We start from the raw sequence: 16,676 nt of genomic DNA on the forward strand, positions 1-16,676 counted from the left end.
TCCGGGGAGTGGGCGGCTGTGTGTCTGTCTGCACACCTGGGGCCTTGGAGCCCTCGGGAGCCTGATGGCAGGCCGGGGCTGAGCACATTGCTGACTGAGCGCATCTCCTCAGGGAGAAGGAGTTGGGGGGCTGGCCAGGGCCGCCTCCCCAGGCCTCCTGCCTTGCGGGCTAGCCAGCCCTGCCCCTGCTCCCTGGAGCCTCTGGCTCATTCTGGTGGCCCTTGATGGCTTCTGGAGGCTCTTTCTCACCTGGTGGCCCATTTCTCTCTTTGCAAGTGGTGGGCCATGGGACGGGCATCTGCTGGGGGTGAGGTACCCACCCCAGCTCTGCGCTGAGCGGGCCAGGCCCTGTGAGGCTTTGTCCTGTTCCCGCAGGACCCACTGGGTATGGCTGCCTGGAGAATGGGGGCCTGCGGATTGTGGGAGGACCGGCTTTCTTGCTCATGGCAGTTTTGTTTTGCTTTTCTCCTCTCCCCCCGGTGTCAGCCCTTGGCATCCAGCTGCACTTGCCTGGTAGACTGTCCTGACTGTTGTAGCACAAAGGTGTTGGTGGGCCACTCCCCAGCACCCCCAGCGCCTCCCCCCCCCACCACTCACACCCTCTGTCACCATCTTCTGTGACCTCCAGTCACTTTGAGCAATTCAAAATTCCCTGGTAATGTACTTCATCTGTCTGGTCTCCTTACCTTTGCTGTAAGCCCTCGCCTCCGTCCGAGCTGCCACTTCCCCCAGGAAGCCTTCCCTGACTGCTCAGGCTGGATAGGATCTCCACCCCGGGCTCCCACAGTCCCATGTACTTCCCTCTCTCTCAGGCCTGGACCCAGGTCTGCTTGATCTCTGCTGCCCCCAAGAGAGACACCCAGGGCTGGGCACAGAGCAGGCGCTTGGTGAGAAAGGGCCAAATGTACTACACAATGAGAGAGAGGGCCTGAGAGCTGACTGGCCTCACCATGGCTCCTGGGACTGCGGGAGAAAGTGCCACAGGGCAGCACAGGCCAGCCCAGGGCCAGTCACGGGTGGCAAGGGTCCAGGCTCTGCTCTGGGACTGGGCAGCCCTCAGTCCAGGACCCTGGCCTGGGTCCTGGGCAGGCAAAGCTGTGTTCCAGGCAATGTGGCCCACTTCAGGGACTTTGAAAGGAGGACATAGATGAAGGGAGTGCTGGTGATGACCTGCTGGCCTCGGACTGCTGCCGGCCTGGCCCGCTTGCTCACAGGCTCCCCTGGTCCTGTTGGGCCCAGCCCCACCTGCTGCTCGTCCTTGCCCTGGGCCCTCCTTTTCCCTCCACCTGCCAGCCCCACCCACTGCCACCTGTTTTCCTTCTCATTCTCGTTGGGTTTTGGCTGCTGCCTCTGCTGATCATTTCAATGTTGTCCTTTCTGCTTCCCGTGGAGGTGCCTGCCCGGGGCTGTGGAGGGGAACTGCCTCCCTCTCTCCCTGCAAAGCCACCCCCATCTCTGCCTCAGCATCCCCTTTCTGTGCCCCCATCTCTCGTCTTTCTTTTTCCCTGCTCTCTCTCCCATGGCCCTCACCCCTCTTTGTGTATTTTACCTCCCCTCTCTCCCTCCCTCCCTCTATCTCTCTTTCTCTCTCTTTTCTCTTAACAGAGAGAGCTCTGGGGCTGGACCTGGCAGGATCTGAGAGAGGGGGATCTGGGAGAGTCTGGTGGGCCAGCCCTCCTGGTGAGGGCTTCCTCTCACGCTCCTGGTCCAGCTTCCTCTTTTTCTAGGTCTTTCCCCCTCTCTTGGCCATGGATCCCCTTCCTTGCATTTACCACCATCTCCCTGCCTCTACTCTCCACCTCCTCTCCCCTGACACAGCTGAAAAGGGACAGTTGTGAGTCACCAGAAGGGAGATTTCCAGTTGGGAGTAGGACATGTGGCCGTGAGGCTGTGTGTGTGTGAATGCGTGTGTGTGTCAGTGTGAGTGTGAGTGCCAGGAGTGGCCCAGCATGGCCTGCTGGGTGGAGGAGGAGAGAGCAGGAGGCTGGAGCAGGTCCCATCTGAAAATCTAGTCAGATGGGGCGCTCACTCCTAGTGATAGGAGAGCCGGGCCCCAGCGCCCTCGCTGCCCTCCTTGTCGTGGGGTGTCGCCTCCCAGCTCAGGGGCGGCTTTTCCTCCCCATGCTGTTCGTGAGCCTTGGGCTCGGGAAGTGGAGTCCTGTGTCTCCCACCTGGCCCGTCTCATGCTCAGCTCACTTTCCAGCAGCCGGGGTAGGGGCGGAGAGCCCAGGTGCAGTGTGAGATCAGCAAGGAGGTGCCCGCCCCTCGTGCTGTCTTGGAATCCCCCTCCTCCTGGTTCCGGTGGTGACGGCAGGCTTGTCCTAGGTCCTCCTCTTGGCCGAGGGGCGAGCCCTGGAGAGAGGGTGGAGAGGTCTCAGGACTCCATGCGCTCAGTCCTGCCCTGGGGGGTCACAGCAGCTGCGAGACCTCCTGACCGTCCCCAGTGCTGTTGGCCGTGGCTCCGAGACCCTGGCTGGGTGGGGAGGGGTCTGTGGTATCGGAGACTGGGCCCTCTTGGTTTGGCCACTCTTTTTCTCTGAGTAACACTCTTCTCTTCTCCCTCTGCCTTGGCAGGTCCTCCAGAAACTGGGGAAGGCAGATGAGACAAAGGATGAGCAGTTTGAACAGTGTGTCCAGAATTTCAACAAGCAGCTGGTGAGTGTGGGTGGCCCTTGGCCTTAGGGAGCTTGCGAAAATGCAACTATGGCTGCCAGGTGGAAAATGTCAGGAGCCGAATTTGTGGAGTAAGGGAGCTTGGAGAAGGGGAATCAGTGTGGGCTGGCGAGGTCACGAAAGACTTCCTGGAGGAGAGAGCACTGGCACAGGGCGTGGACCCTGGGAAAGAAGAGGGGCCAGGTGTACTTTAGGTCCTTGGTAAGACAGAAAGGGAGAGTGGGGTATGGGGGTTGGGTGGGAGAAGGCAATAGATCGTGGCCATGCTCTGGAAAAACTTGAATATCAAGGCAACTGGGAGCTGTAGAAGCTTCCTGTGAGAGTGGCATGGCAGGGCTTATTGGGGAGGCTGGGCCAGACAGATTTGATTTGGGCCCCTGCTGTGCAGTGACTGTGCCTGGCTGTGTGGCAGGTCCCGGGCCGGCCGTTTGTAGACTGTTTGTGGATGCCTCCCAACAACCCCATAAGGCGACCAGTGTCATCGTTCCTCTTTTGTAGGTGAAGCACTTGGGGCTCAGAGAACTTGGGTAATTTTCCCAAGGCCATCCAGCTTTGGAAGTAGATTCAGACTCATACTTGTCTGGTTCCCAAGACTGCAAGGGACTTTAAAGGCATCCTTACCAAGTCCTTCTATAGGCCAGGGATCTGTGACAGAAGGGGCTTGATCACCTTGGCAGCCTGGGGGCAGTGGTTAGATCCAAGGGAGGACTTCCTGACCGAAGGGCTCTGAATACCCTGATGGATTATCCCTGAAACCTTCCCCCATGGAGATCAGCTGAGTCTACAATAAGACACTTCTGTGGCTGTATCTGAGGACAGTGGTAGGGGGACGTGAGATGACCCTGGCGATTCTCTGCTCCCTAGGGAGGCCTAAGGTAGCAGGAAGAGAGGGAGAGTGGGGCCGTGGCTCTGTGGCTTCTGCCGGCCAGCCCCAGTGAGTGACAGATGGGGATGGAGGCTGGAAGAGGCCACGAGGAATGAGCATGAGCATGGGCGTGGGGAGTGAGGTCAGCGTCTAAGCTCCTCTAGGCCAGGTGGGCCCGGGCTGGGGGCTGGGAGGAACCAGGCCTCACCCCGCTCCCTGTCCATGTCTGAGGCCTCAGAAAGCACTGATGGTGCCTTCCAAGGCCCCTGCAGCTGGAATGGAGCCTGGGGGAGGGGGCCTCCGTTGGTGAACTCTGGCAGCCCACCAGCCAGGGCTGGGAGCATGCTGGGAGAGGGCCGGGGAGCATGCTGGGAGAGGACTGGGCAGCATGCTGGGAGAGGGCCGGGGAGCATGCTGGGAGAGGGCCGGGGAGCATGCTGGGAGAGGGCCTGGGAGCATCCTGGGAGAGAGCTTGGAAGCATCCAGCGAGAGGGACAGGGAGTATCCTGGGAGAGCGCTGGGGAGCATGCTGGGAGAGGGCCTGGGAGCATCTTGGGAGAGGGCCAGGGAGCAATCTGGGAAAGCGCTGGGGAGCATGCTGGGAGAGGGCCTGGTTGCATCCTGGGTGGAGGCCTGGGAGCATGCTGGGAGAGGGCCTGGTTGCATCCTGGGTGGAGGCCTGGGAGCATGCTGGGAGAGGGCCTGGGAGCATCCTGGGAGAGGCCTAGGGAGCGTGCTAGGAGCGGGCTGGGGATCAACTGGGAGAGGGCCTGGGATCATCTTGGGAGAGGACTGGGCAGCATGCTGGGAGAGAGGCAGGGAGCATGCTGGGAAAGAGTCAGGTAGCATTCTGGAAAAAGCCCCAGGGCCAAGTGCACCTTCACCTTTCAGAGGAGCTCAGCCACGAGGCTCCCCGTGGCAGGGATGGGAGTCCCTGTGGCTGCTTGTCCCCTAGGGCAGTAGTGGGAGGCATTTCAAGGCCCAAGTGGACCTCGTGACAGAGATGTCTACTTCCTCTGTGGCCCTGAGTGAGCCCCTGCCTGCTGGGGCTCTGTTTTCTCACCTGCAAAATGAGGGCTTGAATAAGAAGCCTGAAGTCTTTGCTTTTGATTCTGTCTCCTGGAGGCTGCTGGAGCACCTGCCCTCTTCTGCCAGCTTCCTCAGGTTGTGGGGTGCTCTGAAAGCCTTTTAGGGAACACTGCTACTTGAGTACCTCCTGTGGACCAGGTGCTGCTGTGGGTTTTATAGACACGAGCCTTGATCCTTCAGGGCATGCTCATATTCTCATTTTACAGATGAGGCACTTGAGGCTTGGAGAGGTTCAGCAACTCTTCCAAGGCCATACAGCTGGGGTGGGGGCCTTGGGAATTTAAATCCTGATCTGTCCACTCTCAGGTCCTTCTCTGGAGCTGCGTCCCTGTCCTGAGGGCAACTGGCTGGGCTGGGAAGAAATCTTAGGGCAGCCCCTGAGCTGCAGCGCCGGGCTGGGAGTGGCAGGGGCTCCCCAGAGCAGGCTAAGCTGTTGGGTGGAAGGTGAGGGAAGCACAGGTCTGGGAGCTGAGGGTCCCTGTGGCCTGGCCCCAGAGCTGGCCAGAGTGATGCTCTTCCCTTCGTCCCTGAGTCACCCCCTCCGGGTCCCTGGCTCCAGGCAAGGAGTCACTCACTGGTCCTTGGGTAGAGGCAGCGGGTGGTGAGACCAGGGCTAAAGGTAGTCAGTGGTGGCTCCCTGGCTGTGGACATGGAGTGGTCACTTGAGCTGGGGCTCTGTGTGCCCTCAGGTTGGGTGGAGAGGCTGGCTTTTCAGGGGCCAAGGGTGGTAGCAGGAGGGGGCGAATTTGAGGTCACATTCAAGGCTTGGGGTGACCCTCCCTTGGGGGTTAAGGCAGCTCTGGATTTGACTGATATAGGGGGTGACTGGCGTCTGGGGGTAGGTGTCAGGATTCACTTCTCTTAAGGGGGTTAATTTGGGAAGCTGCCATGGGCTTGGCCTCAGCCCACCTGCAGGGCCTGGGGGATCCTGGGAGAGGTGGGTGAAGATTGAGCTGGAGAAGCTGGAAGCTGAGCGCCCTCCTGCTCTTGCTCTGTGAACACCAAGCGAGTGAGCCCAGCACCATTTAGGGCCAAGGAGGGCAGGGGGTTTGGTCATCAAGGAAGCGAATTTCCTACCCCCTTCCTATGGGAGTGGGTCCTCGGACAGGGATAGGTTACCTTGCTGTTACCTGCTTTTACAGGGACCCATGCCACATGGACCCTGGGCCCATGCAGCACTAGCCACAGCTCCCCTGCCCTCTGCCCCTGCACTGAGAAACCCTGGATGGCCCACTTGCCCTGTGCCCTCAAGTCCTGCACACCCAGCTCAGGCCCTCCTGGAAGCCAGCCTGCGTCCTCCAAGTGGGCCATGCTTTCCTCCTGGGGGCCACCTGTAGCTTGCACCCCAGGGCTCATCACTGCTGTTTGCATGTCTGTCACTGAGGTGGGGCAGGTCTGGTTCCTTCTTGCCCCCAGGGCCCACCCACGGCTCAGCTCAACGTGGGCATCCCTGGCTATTGAGTGAGATCCTCTGGCATTGACTGCAGAGGGACAAGAGTCAGCTGGGGTCAGAGGGCGTCCATGCAGGAGGGGACGTCCCTGTCCCCTAGGCCCACTGGGAAGATGGGGGCTCGGGCACCGGTGGGGGCTGATGGCAGGGGAGGCAAGGGACACCCTTTGGATGGCCATGCAGCGGGGACGTGGGGTGCTGGCTGAGCCATCCCCACGGAGCTGCAGTAGGTGTTGGTCTGGGCTGTGATGCCCTTGCAGACCCCTGAGTGCAGAGCCAGGAGAGCAGGCCGAGGGGCAGTGGCCCTTATCCTTCCCCCAGCTTCTCTGTGAGGAGCGTGTTCAAGCCAGGAGCCTCCGGAGAGTTGTTTCTGAGACACTGTGTTTGGGGGCTGCGGGAGCCCGTTTGGAAGCGAACACACACTCTCTGTGCTGGCTGGTCTGGGTGCTGCCCTGCAGGAGGCAGCTGGCCGGGGACCCTGGGCCGGGGAGAGCTGTGTCCCACCCTGGGGACTGGCTGGGGAACACGGCCTGGGGGCCAGCTGCAGTTGGCCCACGGGAGGCAGAGCTCTGGGCGGCCCCTTCACATCTGTGCCCAGCGTGCCCGCTCACAGCGCGGCCTTGTTTGGGAAGCACAAGGGGCCCTGGTACGGCCTGAGGCCCAGGCGAGCGCAGCAGCCCACCCCACGGGTGACCCCTTCTGCAGGGTGCCGTGTAGACAGGTGCTGGGCATGGTGGGGAGAGGGGCGAGATGGTGGAGGCCTGGCAGGAAGAGAAGCTGGGTCTGGAGTATCCTGGGACAGCAGAGGAATGCAGTGGCGTTACATCATGAATACACTTTAGTCCTCACCCTTGCCCCAGAGCGTAGAACTGTTGGGACTAGAGAGGCGGCAGCGAGAGTGAGTGGGATGGGCCTTCCTTATTCCCCGTCTCGCAGCGTCCACTCCGAGCCCTGACGGGGGTCCAGGGCGGTGCGCTCGGGGACTGGCCTTTCTCTTCTTCCTTAGGCTGTGTCAGCGGGCCTCCAACTCTGGTGTTCCTAAGAATTGCGTATACTCTGTTCTGGGGTAGAAGGAGTATGGGGGAGGGTTTGCTGTTCTCCTCTCCACTCCTTCTTTTGAACTTGTGCGACATCTTCCGGGCACCTGAACCCCCACATGCACTCTCGCCGTCTCGAGAGGTGTGCATCGGAGGAAACAGGTGTTCTTGGGGCCCCCTTGGGACCCTGCAGCAGATGGGGCCCAGGGCCCAGCCCCGGAGAGTCCCCGACTCCACCAGTCCCTCTGCAACCCAGGTGAGTCACTGCACCTCTCAGTTGCCTCGTTTGTCAGGTGGGACAGAGGTGTCGAGAGGACGGTGCCTGGAAAGTGCCAGCATCAGGGTGCAGCTGTCGCTCGATGCTCTGAGGATGCCAGGGGAGGGGCAGGCCTGGCTCTGAGGGAGGGCCTGCTCGGCTTTAGGGGTGCCTGGGGGAGCTTGGGGAGGGGGCCGCGGCCCTGCTTGCTCTCGGCAGGAGTGTTGACCTGTGGGGTGGAGACCACCTTCCGTCTTCCGTAGGAGCTCTGGGCCGGTGCTCTGTGGGGTGCTGGTCCCCTGGAACCCTGGCCAGCCACTGGGTGTGTGTCTATCTAACCCTCCACCAGGGTGAGGGAATCCAAAACAAAGGGGTGGGGAAGTGTGGAAGGCCTCAGGTCAGGGAGAGGCCAGGAGGGTGCCCTTCTCCGGCAGAGGCTAGCCTTGGCCACTGCTGCCCATGGCCCCCAGAGGCCCTGCTCTCCTCGTGTCACCCCTCTGCTCCGCATCATTATTCTCAGGTCCAGCCCATCTTCTGAGGCTGTCCTTCAAGGCTTGGGATCTGGTCCGGCTCACTGAAGCTGTTCCCCCAGCACCTAGGTGTGATAGGCGCCGTGCGGGCACTGCAAGCACATTTGCTTATGGTCTGCCAGGTGTGGATCATTCTCCCCAGTTGACAGATGAAGAGACAAGGCTGAGAGAGGCTCAGTCACTTTTTACAGCTACACGTCTAGTAAGGAACAGAGCTGGGTCTTCATGGCCCCAAAGCCTGTGTGTGCTTTCTGCCATTTTCACATGGCTTCTGGAAGCTTTGGTGTCTCACGGGGTGGTCTTGAGCTTCACCTGCTGGCCTCAGCCTGATCGCCCCCCTCCCACCTGGAGCTCAGCTCTCCCGCTCCTGCCTTCTATGGTGTTGATGGCCCAGAGGGGACTGAGGCGTCGCCCACGGTTCCACACTCTCTGCTCCTCCTGCTGTCTCAGGAAGCCCGGGGGGCTGCCCTCCCGGCTCAGGGGGTCTCACTAGCTGGCCTGCTCTCCCTTCTCAACCTTTCCGTCTCCATCCTCATCCTCCTCTCAGCCTGGCGTGTCCTGAGAGGTTCCCACTCTTCTCTGCCCCGCTTCCCGAGGTCTCCAGTCCCTGTGGGGCCGTCCTCTGTCCATCACAGCCCTGCTGACCCCGTGAAGGCTCACCCCGGGCCCTGCTTGCCTGGCGCGATGCCGTGGAGCCTGCTGGTCTCAGGCGCCACCTAAAGCGTTTGGAACGAGGTGTCCGGTGGTTGCTGCACCTCCCGGCTCTGTTCCTGTGCTGGTTGGTCACCTGGCCCGTGGTCATCTGAGGCAGGCCTGTCCATGCCCGTCTTGTCTTTCCTGTGTGCTGTCGTGTGTCACTCGGCCGTGTACCTGTGTCTTGTCTAGGGCGGAGGGGTCTCTGTCTTCCTGCCTTCCTTATAGGGCTGAGAATAGTGCCCTGAAGGGGCAGGTGCTGACAAACTCAGTATTAATGTCCCTTAGGGCCCCGGGCTCCAGAGGCAGGCGTGGTGCCAAGAAGGCAGTGGGTGCTTGGTGCGTGTTTCTGACCAGAGGGGAGAGTGCTGTGCTCCGAGTCGTGCTGTGCCAGGCCCCGCCCGGGGACTTTCGCACATCTGTCTTTTCCTGTCCTCTCAATGCCCTGATGAGGACAGCTGGTCCGTGGCGTTGTGAGGAGCAGCCTGCGTTTGTCCACGTGAGAGTGCAGGAGACAGGGTCAGGCGCATGGCCCTGAGGGCCTCACTTTGTTCCCATCTTTCTCTTTGTAGACCGAGGGCACTCGACTGCAGAAGGATTTGCGGACCTACCTGGCCTCGGTCAAAGGTAAGGGGCAGGTGGGGCTCCTGGGTGGGCTGGGCGTTATGGGACACAGTGAGGGGACTTCCCCCTGTGGAGCTGATGGGTGCAGAACTGGGAAGGGGTGGCAGGGTCTGTGGTGAGGGGACAAGGGTTGTCTGTGGAGGCCCACATACCTCCTGGCCTTGGGACAAAGGTCCCCTTGCGTCCCTGGCCCATAGTGGCCCTGGCTGCAGAGTGACCCTTTTGGCCCACAGCCATGCATGAGGCCTCTAAGAAGCTGAACGAGTGTCTGCAGGAGGTGTATGAGCCCGACTGGCCTGGCAGGGACGACGCGAATAAGATCGCCGAGGTGAGTGCCGGGCAGGTGGTCTTGGCCCTGCCCACAGGGCCCTTCTGGCCTTAGCTGCTGCTGGCCTGTCCCGCTCTGTCTCACCCTCTTGGACAAGCCTTTCCTGTTGGGGCACTCACATGCTGTGTGCCCTTGGGCAAGTCACCTGCCGTCTCTGAGGGTCATGTTTTTCCTCTGACGCCCTCACACTGAGGTGGGTTGTCGTGAGGTAATGCATTGTGGCCATTCCTTATCTCTGTGTTGTGTCTCATGACTCAGTCGGCCTCCTTCCCTGACCCCACCAGCCCTGGGCTTATCTGATCCTCACAGTCATGCCGTGAAAGGCCACAGGGCAGGAGTCATTACCCCCCATTTCAATGATGAGGAAACTGAGGTTCTGAGAAGACACTGAGCTGTGAAGGGATGGGGCTTGGCTGCCCCCGGCCCTGGGAGGGAGAGCTGGGAGCCGGGTGGCCGAGCCCCCGTGCTGCACTCACGCGCTCTTCCTCCCTCAGAACAACGACCTGCTCTGGATGGATTTCCACCAGAAGCTGGTGGACCAGGCGCTGCTCACCATGGACACGTACCTGGGCCAGTTCCCTGACATCAAGGTGAGAGGTGCTGTCTGTAGATCTGCCCGGCTCTGGGCCGGCGGCCAGGCTAAGGAACTGGAGAGGGAGAGAGGAACGGGTGTGGGGCTGGCGCAGCGCTGGGGGACTCCGCCCTGAGGCAGGCATCACCTCACCTGGAAGTCCGTCCCTCAAGGGCTGCTTCTCTGTGCAGCCCCCCAGCCCCCTGCCTCCCCAGACCTGGGCCTTTCCGAGCTGGGAGCCTGTACCTTTGGGACTCTGGGCTACAGTGAGACCCCTGGTGTGTGTGTGTGTGGCTGTGCCACTGAGGAGAGACTGTAGGATTGGATATGGTGTATTACAGGGATCCAGGCCTGGGCGTGTGTGCCTGAGTGTGCCTGTGTCAGGCTGTGTGTGCTTGGAAGGGGTGTGTGCAGTTGTGTGTGTCACCTCCTCTCTGGGGTATTTGTATGATTGCGTATGTTCAAAAAGCCAGCTGCCTCTGCTGGGCCTAGTATGTGCTAAAACTGTCACTGTGCCAGGGTCTCCACTGAGGCGAGTGGGACCCCGAGTGTTTTGGCCCTGGAAGCAGAGGTGTCGAGCCCAGGTGTTGACCGTTGTGCTGGACCTGTCCCCTGGGGAGGGGGTGGTGCTCCATGCTGGCCCCCTTGGCTACCCACTGCAGGTGCCTCAGGCTCCCGAAGGTGCCTTGTTGGAAGTACAGAAGGGAGGCTGGCAGTGGTGGCCCTGGAGAAGATAAGCCTGGGGCCCAGGAGGCGTCTTTAAGGAGCTGAGGGCCAGGCCAGGAAAGTGGCTCAGCCCACACAGTACCGGCTGGTGGATGCTGACAAATGGGTTAATATTGCAAGGAATCGGTGTGACCTCTCTATGAGAAAGGACACAGAGGACATGGACTGCCTTGAAGGGGTGAGCTCGTTGCCACCAGAAGCGTTTGAGCACCCGTGTCTCAAGCATGCTTTAGATGTACTCGGTGAGCCTGGGGTCTCCTGCCCTGGGCCCTCCGGCTGCATCCAGGGCCCTGCGCCCACGACCCGGTTTCTCTGGGCCCAGCCTGGGTCAGCTCCTCAGCATGAGTGCCAGGCCCTGTTCAACCCCTCCTCCTCCATCTGTCCCCCAGTCACGCATCGCCAAGCGAGGGCGGAAGCTGGTGGACTACGACAGTGCCCGGCACCACTTCGAGTCCCTCCAAACCGCCAAAAAGAAGGATGAAGCCAAAATCGCCAAGGTGAGGGCTGGTGGGCGGGCAGGGGGAGTCTTCTGGGAGGCGCAGCGGGGAGCCCAGGAGGAGCCGTCCCTCTGCGCTGCGCTCCCCGCACCCCTCTGCAGCCTTGGTTCTCACCGCTCCCCTGGCCGCAGCAGTCAGCCCCCTTGTGAGGGCTGTGCAGCCGTGACTAGTCCCAGGCCGCAGAGCTGGGGAGGCGGGGGTGCTGGCCCTGGGCGGGGAAGTGGGAGGACGCCTGGTGAGGGCCCACTTCTGGCCCATCCTGTGGTGCCTGCCCTGGCCCCTGGCCCCTGGCCCCTCTGGCCGCCCTGAGGCCACTTGGCCACTTTCCAGGATGAGAGCAGACCTGGCTTGGGTTACACTGGGACCAGGCCCGCCCGGCCTGGCGTACTCCAAGTGGAATTCCGTCACGGGATCTGATGTGACCCTGTCTCAGCTGGAACAAGCCAGGGGCTGGGGCTGGGGCTGGGGCTAGGGCTGGCCACACTCTCCACATGCCAGCGGCTGACCGCGCTTGCCCAGCCCTCTGCCCCTGCTAACAATTCTCACGTTTTGCTTTGCAGTTGGAGTTCAACCCCCGTCTCCGCCCGCGCTTGGGGCTCCCCTTCATTCTGTCAGCCTCAGAGGGCTTTTCCCTGCTGTCGGGGGCCGGCCCCTGGGGGGTGGCCAGCCTGTCTGTCTCTGCGTTTGGGATGTTTGGACTTGGTGTTTAATATCTGTGTCTCTGTTTCTCTCTCCCGTCTCCCTCCTGTTTCTCCACTCTCCTTTGCCTTGACCTCCCCTCCCCACCCCCAGCCTGTCTCGCTGCTTGAGAAAGCCGCCCCCCAGTGGTGCCAAGGCAAACTGCAGGCTCATCTCGTAGCTCAAACTAACCTGCTCCGAAATCAGGTGACACTGGCTTCTAACCTTGCACGTGCTGGCGCCTTCTGGTCTCTTGTCCTGTCCTTGGCGCTGGGCGCCTGTCTGCCCAGCTGCCCTGCACTGCCCCTGGGTGGGGGAGGGCTCAGCCCCTTTCCCGGGTTGGGAGGCAGGGCTGTTTCAGATGCGTCTGCTGGGAGACCTGAGGTCAAATGTATGAGGCAGAGAGAGGCTGGGGCACTGGTTGACCTGGGTCTCTGTAGTCCTGAGACACTGAAATCCTAGCCTCCAGGAACTCAGGAAAGCCTCGGAGCCGCTTATCCTCTGTGAGGCTCCTACCAGGAGGGACATGATGTCACTAAGGCTCCTGTCCTGGCGTGCTTGTCCTTCAGCCCTCATAAGAACTGTGAGGCTATCCTGAATTTACTGAGGAGACAAAGTTGCCCACAGAAGCACAATGTCCTGCCCCGGCTCCCAGAGCCGCCTAGTGGCTGAGCTTGGGCTTGCTTGACTCAAGCCCTGGGTCATTCGTTATTATCCTAGCTCCCTGGCTTGGGGCTCCATGTGGGTGCTCCTGCCACAGCTGGCCAGACTCATGGGGATCCCTGGGACTTGTGGGCCCCTGGAGGGGACACTGGGAGGCCTTTCAGTCTGGCTGGGATGCTGACACCTGGGGCCTAGAGGGTCGGCTCTTTGTGAGTTTCATGGAGGGCAAAGAGTCCAAACCACAGTGGTCCTGGAAGGCTTCCACAGGAGGCTCTTTGTACAAAACTCCTGAATGATCCTGCTACCCTGGCCATCCTTCACTCTTCTCAGCCCCTGCCCTTAGCATGGGCCAGGTCCTGGGTGAGCAGGGTGTGACCAGGGACTGCTGGATACAGTGCCTGGGAGAGACAGCCTTGTGGATTTCTCGGCAGTGAAACTGACATGACTCTAGCGCCCCTTCATGATCCCAGGGTGGGAGGGAGTGACAGACGCCCGACCCAGGAGGTTGGGTTTCCCTCTGGGCAGCTGCCGCGTTTTCTCTGGACCACCTCCTGATTTCATCATCTTCAACCCACATATGTTGAATGCCAGTGATGTGGAGAGCTCTGGGCTCAGCAGGGCTCATGGCCCAATTTCTTACCTGACCTGCTGCCTGATTTCTTTTAGGCCAAAGCTGTGGGCTGACTTTGGAGGCACTGAACTGTTGACAGCCTCACCCTGAGGTCAGGTGGCCCTGGATCTTCAGGGTCTGGGGAAGGTGGCCTAGCCGTCGATAGGTGCACATCCTCCTCTGCTGCAGGAGGTGGAAGAGGAGCGAGGGCTGGAGTGGGCCTGTCCTGCCTGCAGAGCTCAGGACTTCTGGCTGGAGGGCGAATGGGGTTGCTGACCCACAGTCAGGGTTTCTGCATAATTTTTCTGAAATGGGTTTGGCAGGAGGCCAGGTGAACATTTTTGTTGGGTGGGAGAAGCCCCTGGGAGACTGTGTGGCCTAGGGTGGTCTCTGCAGTTGCTTTTGGGCCCGGGGTATCCTGCTGGAGGCCCCCGTCCCGGGGAGGGCAGGGAGGCCAAGGCTTACAACCTCGTCTTCGGACGTCAGGCTGCAGATGTTTGGCCTTTCAGCCGAGTTGGCTTTCCCACTTGGATCCAATTTTTATTTGAGCGTGACTTCCTTCTGCCCCCACCTGCCACATGCCTGCTGGAAGCTGGGGAGCCTTCAGAGTTCCTGTGGGCAGCTGGCTGGCTATGAGCTGGGCCACTTGGGGCCCTGCTGGCTGACTTACCTTTGGGGAGACAGTGCAGCCTTGTGAGGCTGTGCTCTCTAGGGCTGACCAGCTCCAGGTGTCCCCTGGGCTAGTTCTGAGCTGCTTTCCACACTTGCTCCAGTCTCCCAAAACCTGCCTGCAGGCCCCTGGGGCCCTGCTGCCTGAGGAGCAGGTCATTCTGGGTCTGCGCTCTGTGCCAGAAGCATGCAGCAGAGCCACTGGGGCTGCAAATGCTCCCCGCAGTGGACAGCTCTTCCCCCCCGGCCACGTGCTTCTGAAAGAGCTGGAAGAGGAGGACTGTGACCCAAAGGGAATAAAAGACTCCAGCCCTGACTTCCAGGAACTCTAACACGGAGCTGCTCTGTTTTTTGCAGCATTGCTGTTGCTGGGACGTGTGAACAGGGCTTGGCGCACAGCAGTGAGCAGCTGTGCCGTCAACACTCTCACTGTCATGATTGTTCATTTGGGGAGCTGGGACCAGGGTGGCGGGGTGGCAGCTGAATGCTCACGGAGAGGTGGTCTCTGCGGGTATAGGAGCTGGGGTGGTCAAGGTGGAGTGGGGGGACACGGGATTTGAGCCAGACTCTGCAGTGGAGTGGGAGGCGTGTATAAGAGTGCGAGGCGCTTGAGGCTGGTCCTGTGGGGTCGCTCATTTTGTGGGTTCTACAAGCCATTGTGAGCAGCCCCCGCTCAGGCACTGGGGTGCTCAGAGGAGTAGGGCAGGGATGGCCTGGCCATGGCTCAGAGGTCACACCAGATCTGGGCTATTCCAGGAGTGGCCTAAGGCATGCATGTTTAGAGACATTTTTGTTTTCCTATTCTACCTTTAATTGTTAAATTAGATTTTAAAAAGTTAGGCAAGGAGCTCATGCCCACTCTAGCAGGTTCCAACAACCTGAAGGTAATTGTATAGTCAGGAACGATGGTGGCCCCTCTCTCCTCTAGTTGCACCCCCAAGTCACCACAGCTCAGCCCGGGGGTGGGGCGGGGGAGGTGGGGGGGGTCGTTGCCCAGCAGGGGAGGGGCTGACTTGGGCTGATCTGGTGCCTGAAGCGGGATGGGACAGCTGGGTGGGCTTGCAGAAATCCTGGCTTTGTGAGAGTCTGGCCGTCAGGCCGGTTGGCTGCCTTTGCCAGAAGGCCTGAGAACGTGAGGCTGCTGGGGGGAAGTGTTCTCCTGGGCGGAGCTGCCACGTTCCAGGGCTGTGACTCAGACCCTGAATCCAAGTCACCCCCCTGAGTCACTGTTTCCAGCAGCGCTGTCCAGAAGGAGCTAGCCCCTTCTCTGGAGGGGCCTGTGACTCACCCTAGCCTCCCCTTGGCCCTCCCTCCACCTTCAGAGAGGGGGGTGCCTGCTGCTCCCTCTGTCCTTCTGCTCTGTGATGGGGCCTTAGCGCCACCACCTGGTGGGTGCGAGCAGGCCTGGAGGGCACAGGGCCTGCCCTGGGGAAGGCCTTCAGGGAGGGCACAGGCACCTTGCCCAGCAGCCCAGCTCCCTCCTCCCTGGCCCTGCCCTCTGCCTGGGTGGGGACAGGTCACAGAGGAGAGAGGGGTGGGGGGAGGTGAGGGGGGGAAGGAAAGCCTCTCCCAGGGAGGTGAAATGCAGGTTGGTGGCTGAGGCTGAGTAGGAGCCGCCTTGAGAAAGGGGAAAGGAATCCTCAGGAGGGGACAGCAAGGCCCGGAGAGCTAGGCAGCAGGCTGACACTTAGCTGGAGAGGGGTTCCCGGGGGAGCGGGCAGGGCCCCCACCTGACTGGCTCTGGGTCTGCCTCTGTGCCCCTACTGTGCCCCAGCCCCCCAGGCCCCTTGTCTCTTGCCTTCTTGTTGTGCCCTGTTCATCCCTTGCCTCCCCTGTGGCCTACTTGGGCCAGATGGGGGGGTCTCCCTCTTGCCATGGCTGCTCTGCTCTCCCCTTCTTGGAACAGCCCCCACTGGCCTGGCTGCAAGGGCCTGAGGGGCTGTTTGAGGGCTCTTCCCTGGGCGTCCACATCCAGTTCAGCCTCCATCTTGCCAAGAGTCCTGGTCCCAGAGAGGGAGGTTGGGTGGCACAGGTCTTGGGGGTGGGCCTGGGCTGGCTGGGACAGAGGCTCAGCAGAGGGGGATGACCTGTCCTGCCCCTCAGGCCGAGGAGGAGCTCATCAAAGCCCAGAAGGTGTTTGAGGAGATGAATGTGGATCTGCAGGAGGAGCTGCCATCCCTGTGGAACAGGTGAGGGCCAGAGGTGGCAGGGCTGAGCCTCGGCCTCCCCTCGAGGCTGCGTGGCTGTGTCACGTGTGTCTGTCCTGGGTGCCCCGTGCCCTCAGGGTTTGTGTCTCTGGTGGTAGTGGAGGTGTATCAGCGTGTGTGGCTCTCCTGGGCTGTCCACCCTGACCTGTGTGCTCACTTTGCCCTTTTCCCCCCGCTCCTGCAGCCGTGTAGGTTTCTATGTCAACACGTTTCAGAGCATTGCGGGCCTGGAGGAAAACTTCCACAAGGAGATGAGTAAGGTATGCCCTGGTCACCGTGGGCCTCAGGGCCTCCGCCGTGCTCCCCCCTGATGGGCCAGGCTCAGAGGCTTGGAGTGGCAGGCTGAGCTCCCTCTTCCTGCTGGGCTTTGGCACATACTAGTGAACACAGCGCCCCCTCTGGGTTCTGGGAGGAGCCGCCTAGCTCCCACCCTCAAGAAGCAGAGAGTCTGGGCCACTGGGAGGGGCTGGGTGTGCTGGGGAGGCTGGGAGCAGGGGCGGGAGGGGGGGC

At 61.1% G+C, this 16,676-nt stretch overlaps 1 protein-coding gene across 50 annotated transcripts in view; it reads left to right on the forward strand.

Moving 5' to 3' along the window:
• Positions 1-16,676, forward strand: part of BIN1 (bridging integrator 1) — a 108,040-nt gene that overhangs the window by 76,588 nt on the left and 14,776 nt on the right. For 25 of the 50 annotated variants that reach the window (XM_014732372.2, XM_070241755.1, XM_070241726.1 and 22 more), the window contains 8 exons: positions 2,575-2,655; positions 9,166-9,220; positions 9,451-9,545; positions 10,040-10,135; positions 11,232-11,339; positions 12,132-12,224; positions 16,063-16,148; positions 16,351-16,426. In XM_014732372.2, the coding sequence (XP_014587858.1) occupies positions 2,575-2,655; positions 9,166-9,220; positions 9,451-9,545; positions 10,040-10,135; positions 11,232-11,339; positions 12,132-12,224; positions 16,063-16,148; positions 16,351-16,426 (690 nt within the window). The remainder of the gene's footprint in view (positions 1-2,574; positions 2,656-9,165; positions 9,221-9,450; positions 9,546-10,039; positions 10,136-11,231; positions 11,340-12,131; positions 12,225-16,062; positions 16,149-16,350; positions 16,427-16,676) is intronic. The other 25 variants (XM_070241728.1, XM_070241740.1, XM_070241753.1 and 22 more) reach the window with 1 other exon arrangement.

Source organism: Equus caballus, chromosome 18, assembly GCF_041296265.1.
Source record: "Equus caballus isolate H_3958 breed thoroughbred chromosome 18, TB-T2T, whole genome shotgun sequence".
In the NCBI taxonomy this organism is placed as follows: Eukaryota; Metazoa; Chordata; class Mammalia; order Perissodactyla; family Equidae; genus Equus; species Equus caballus.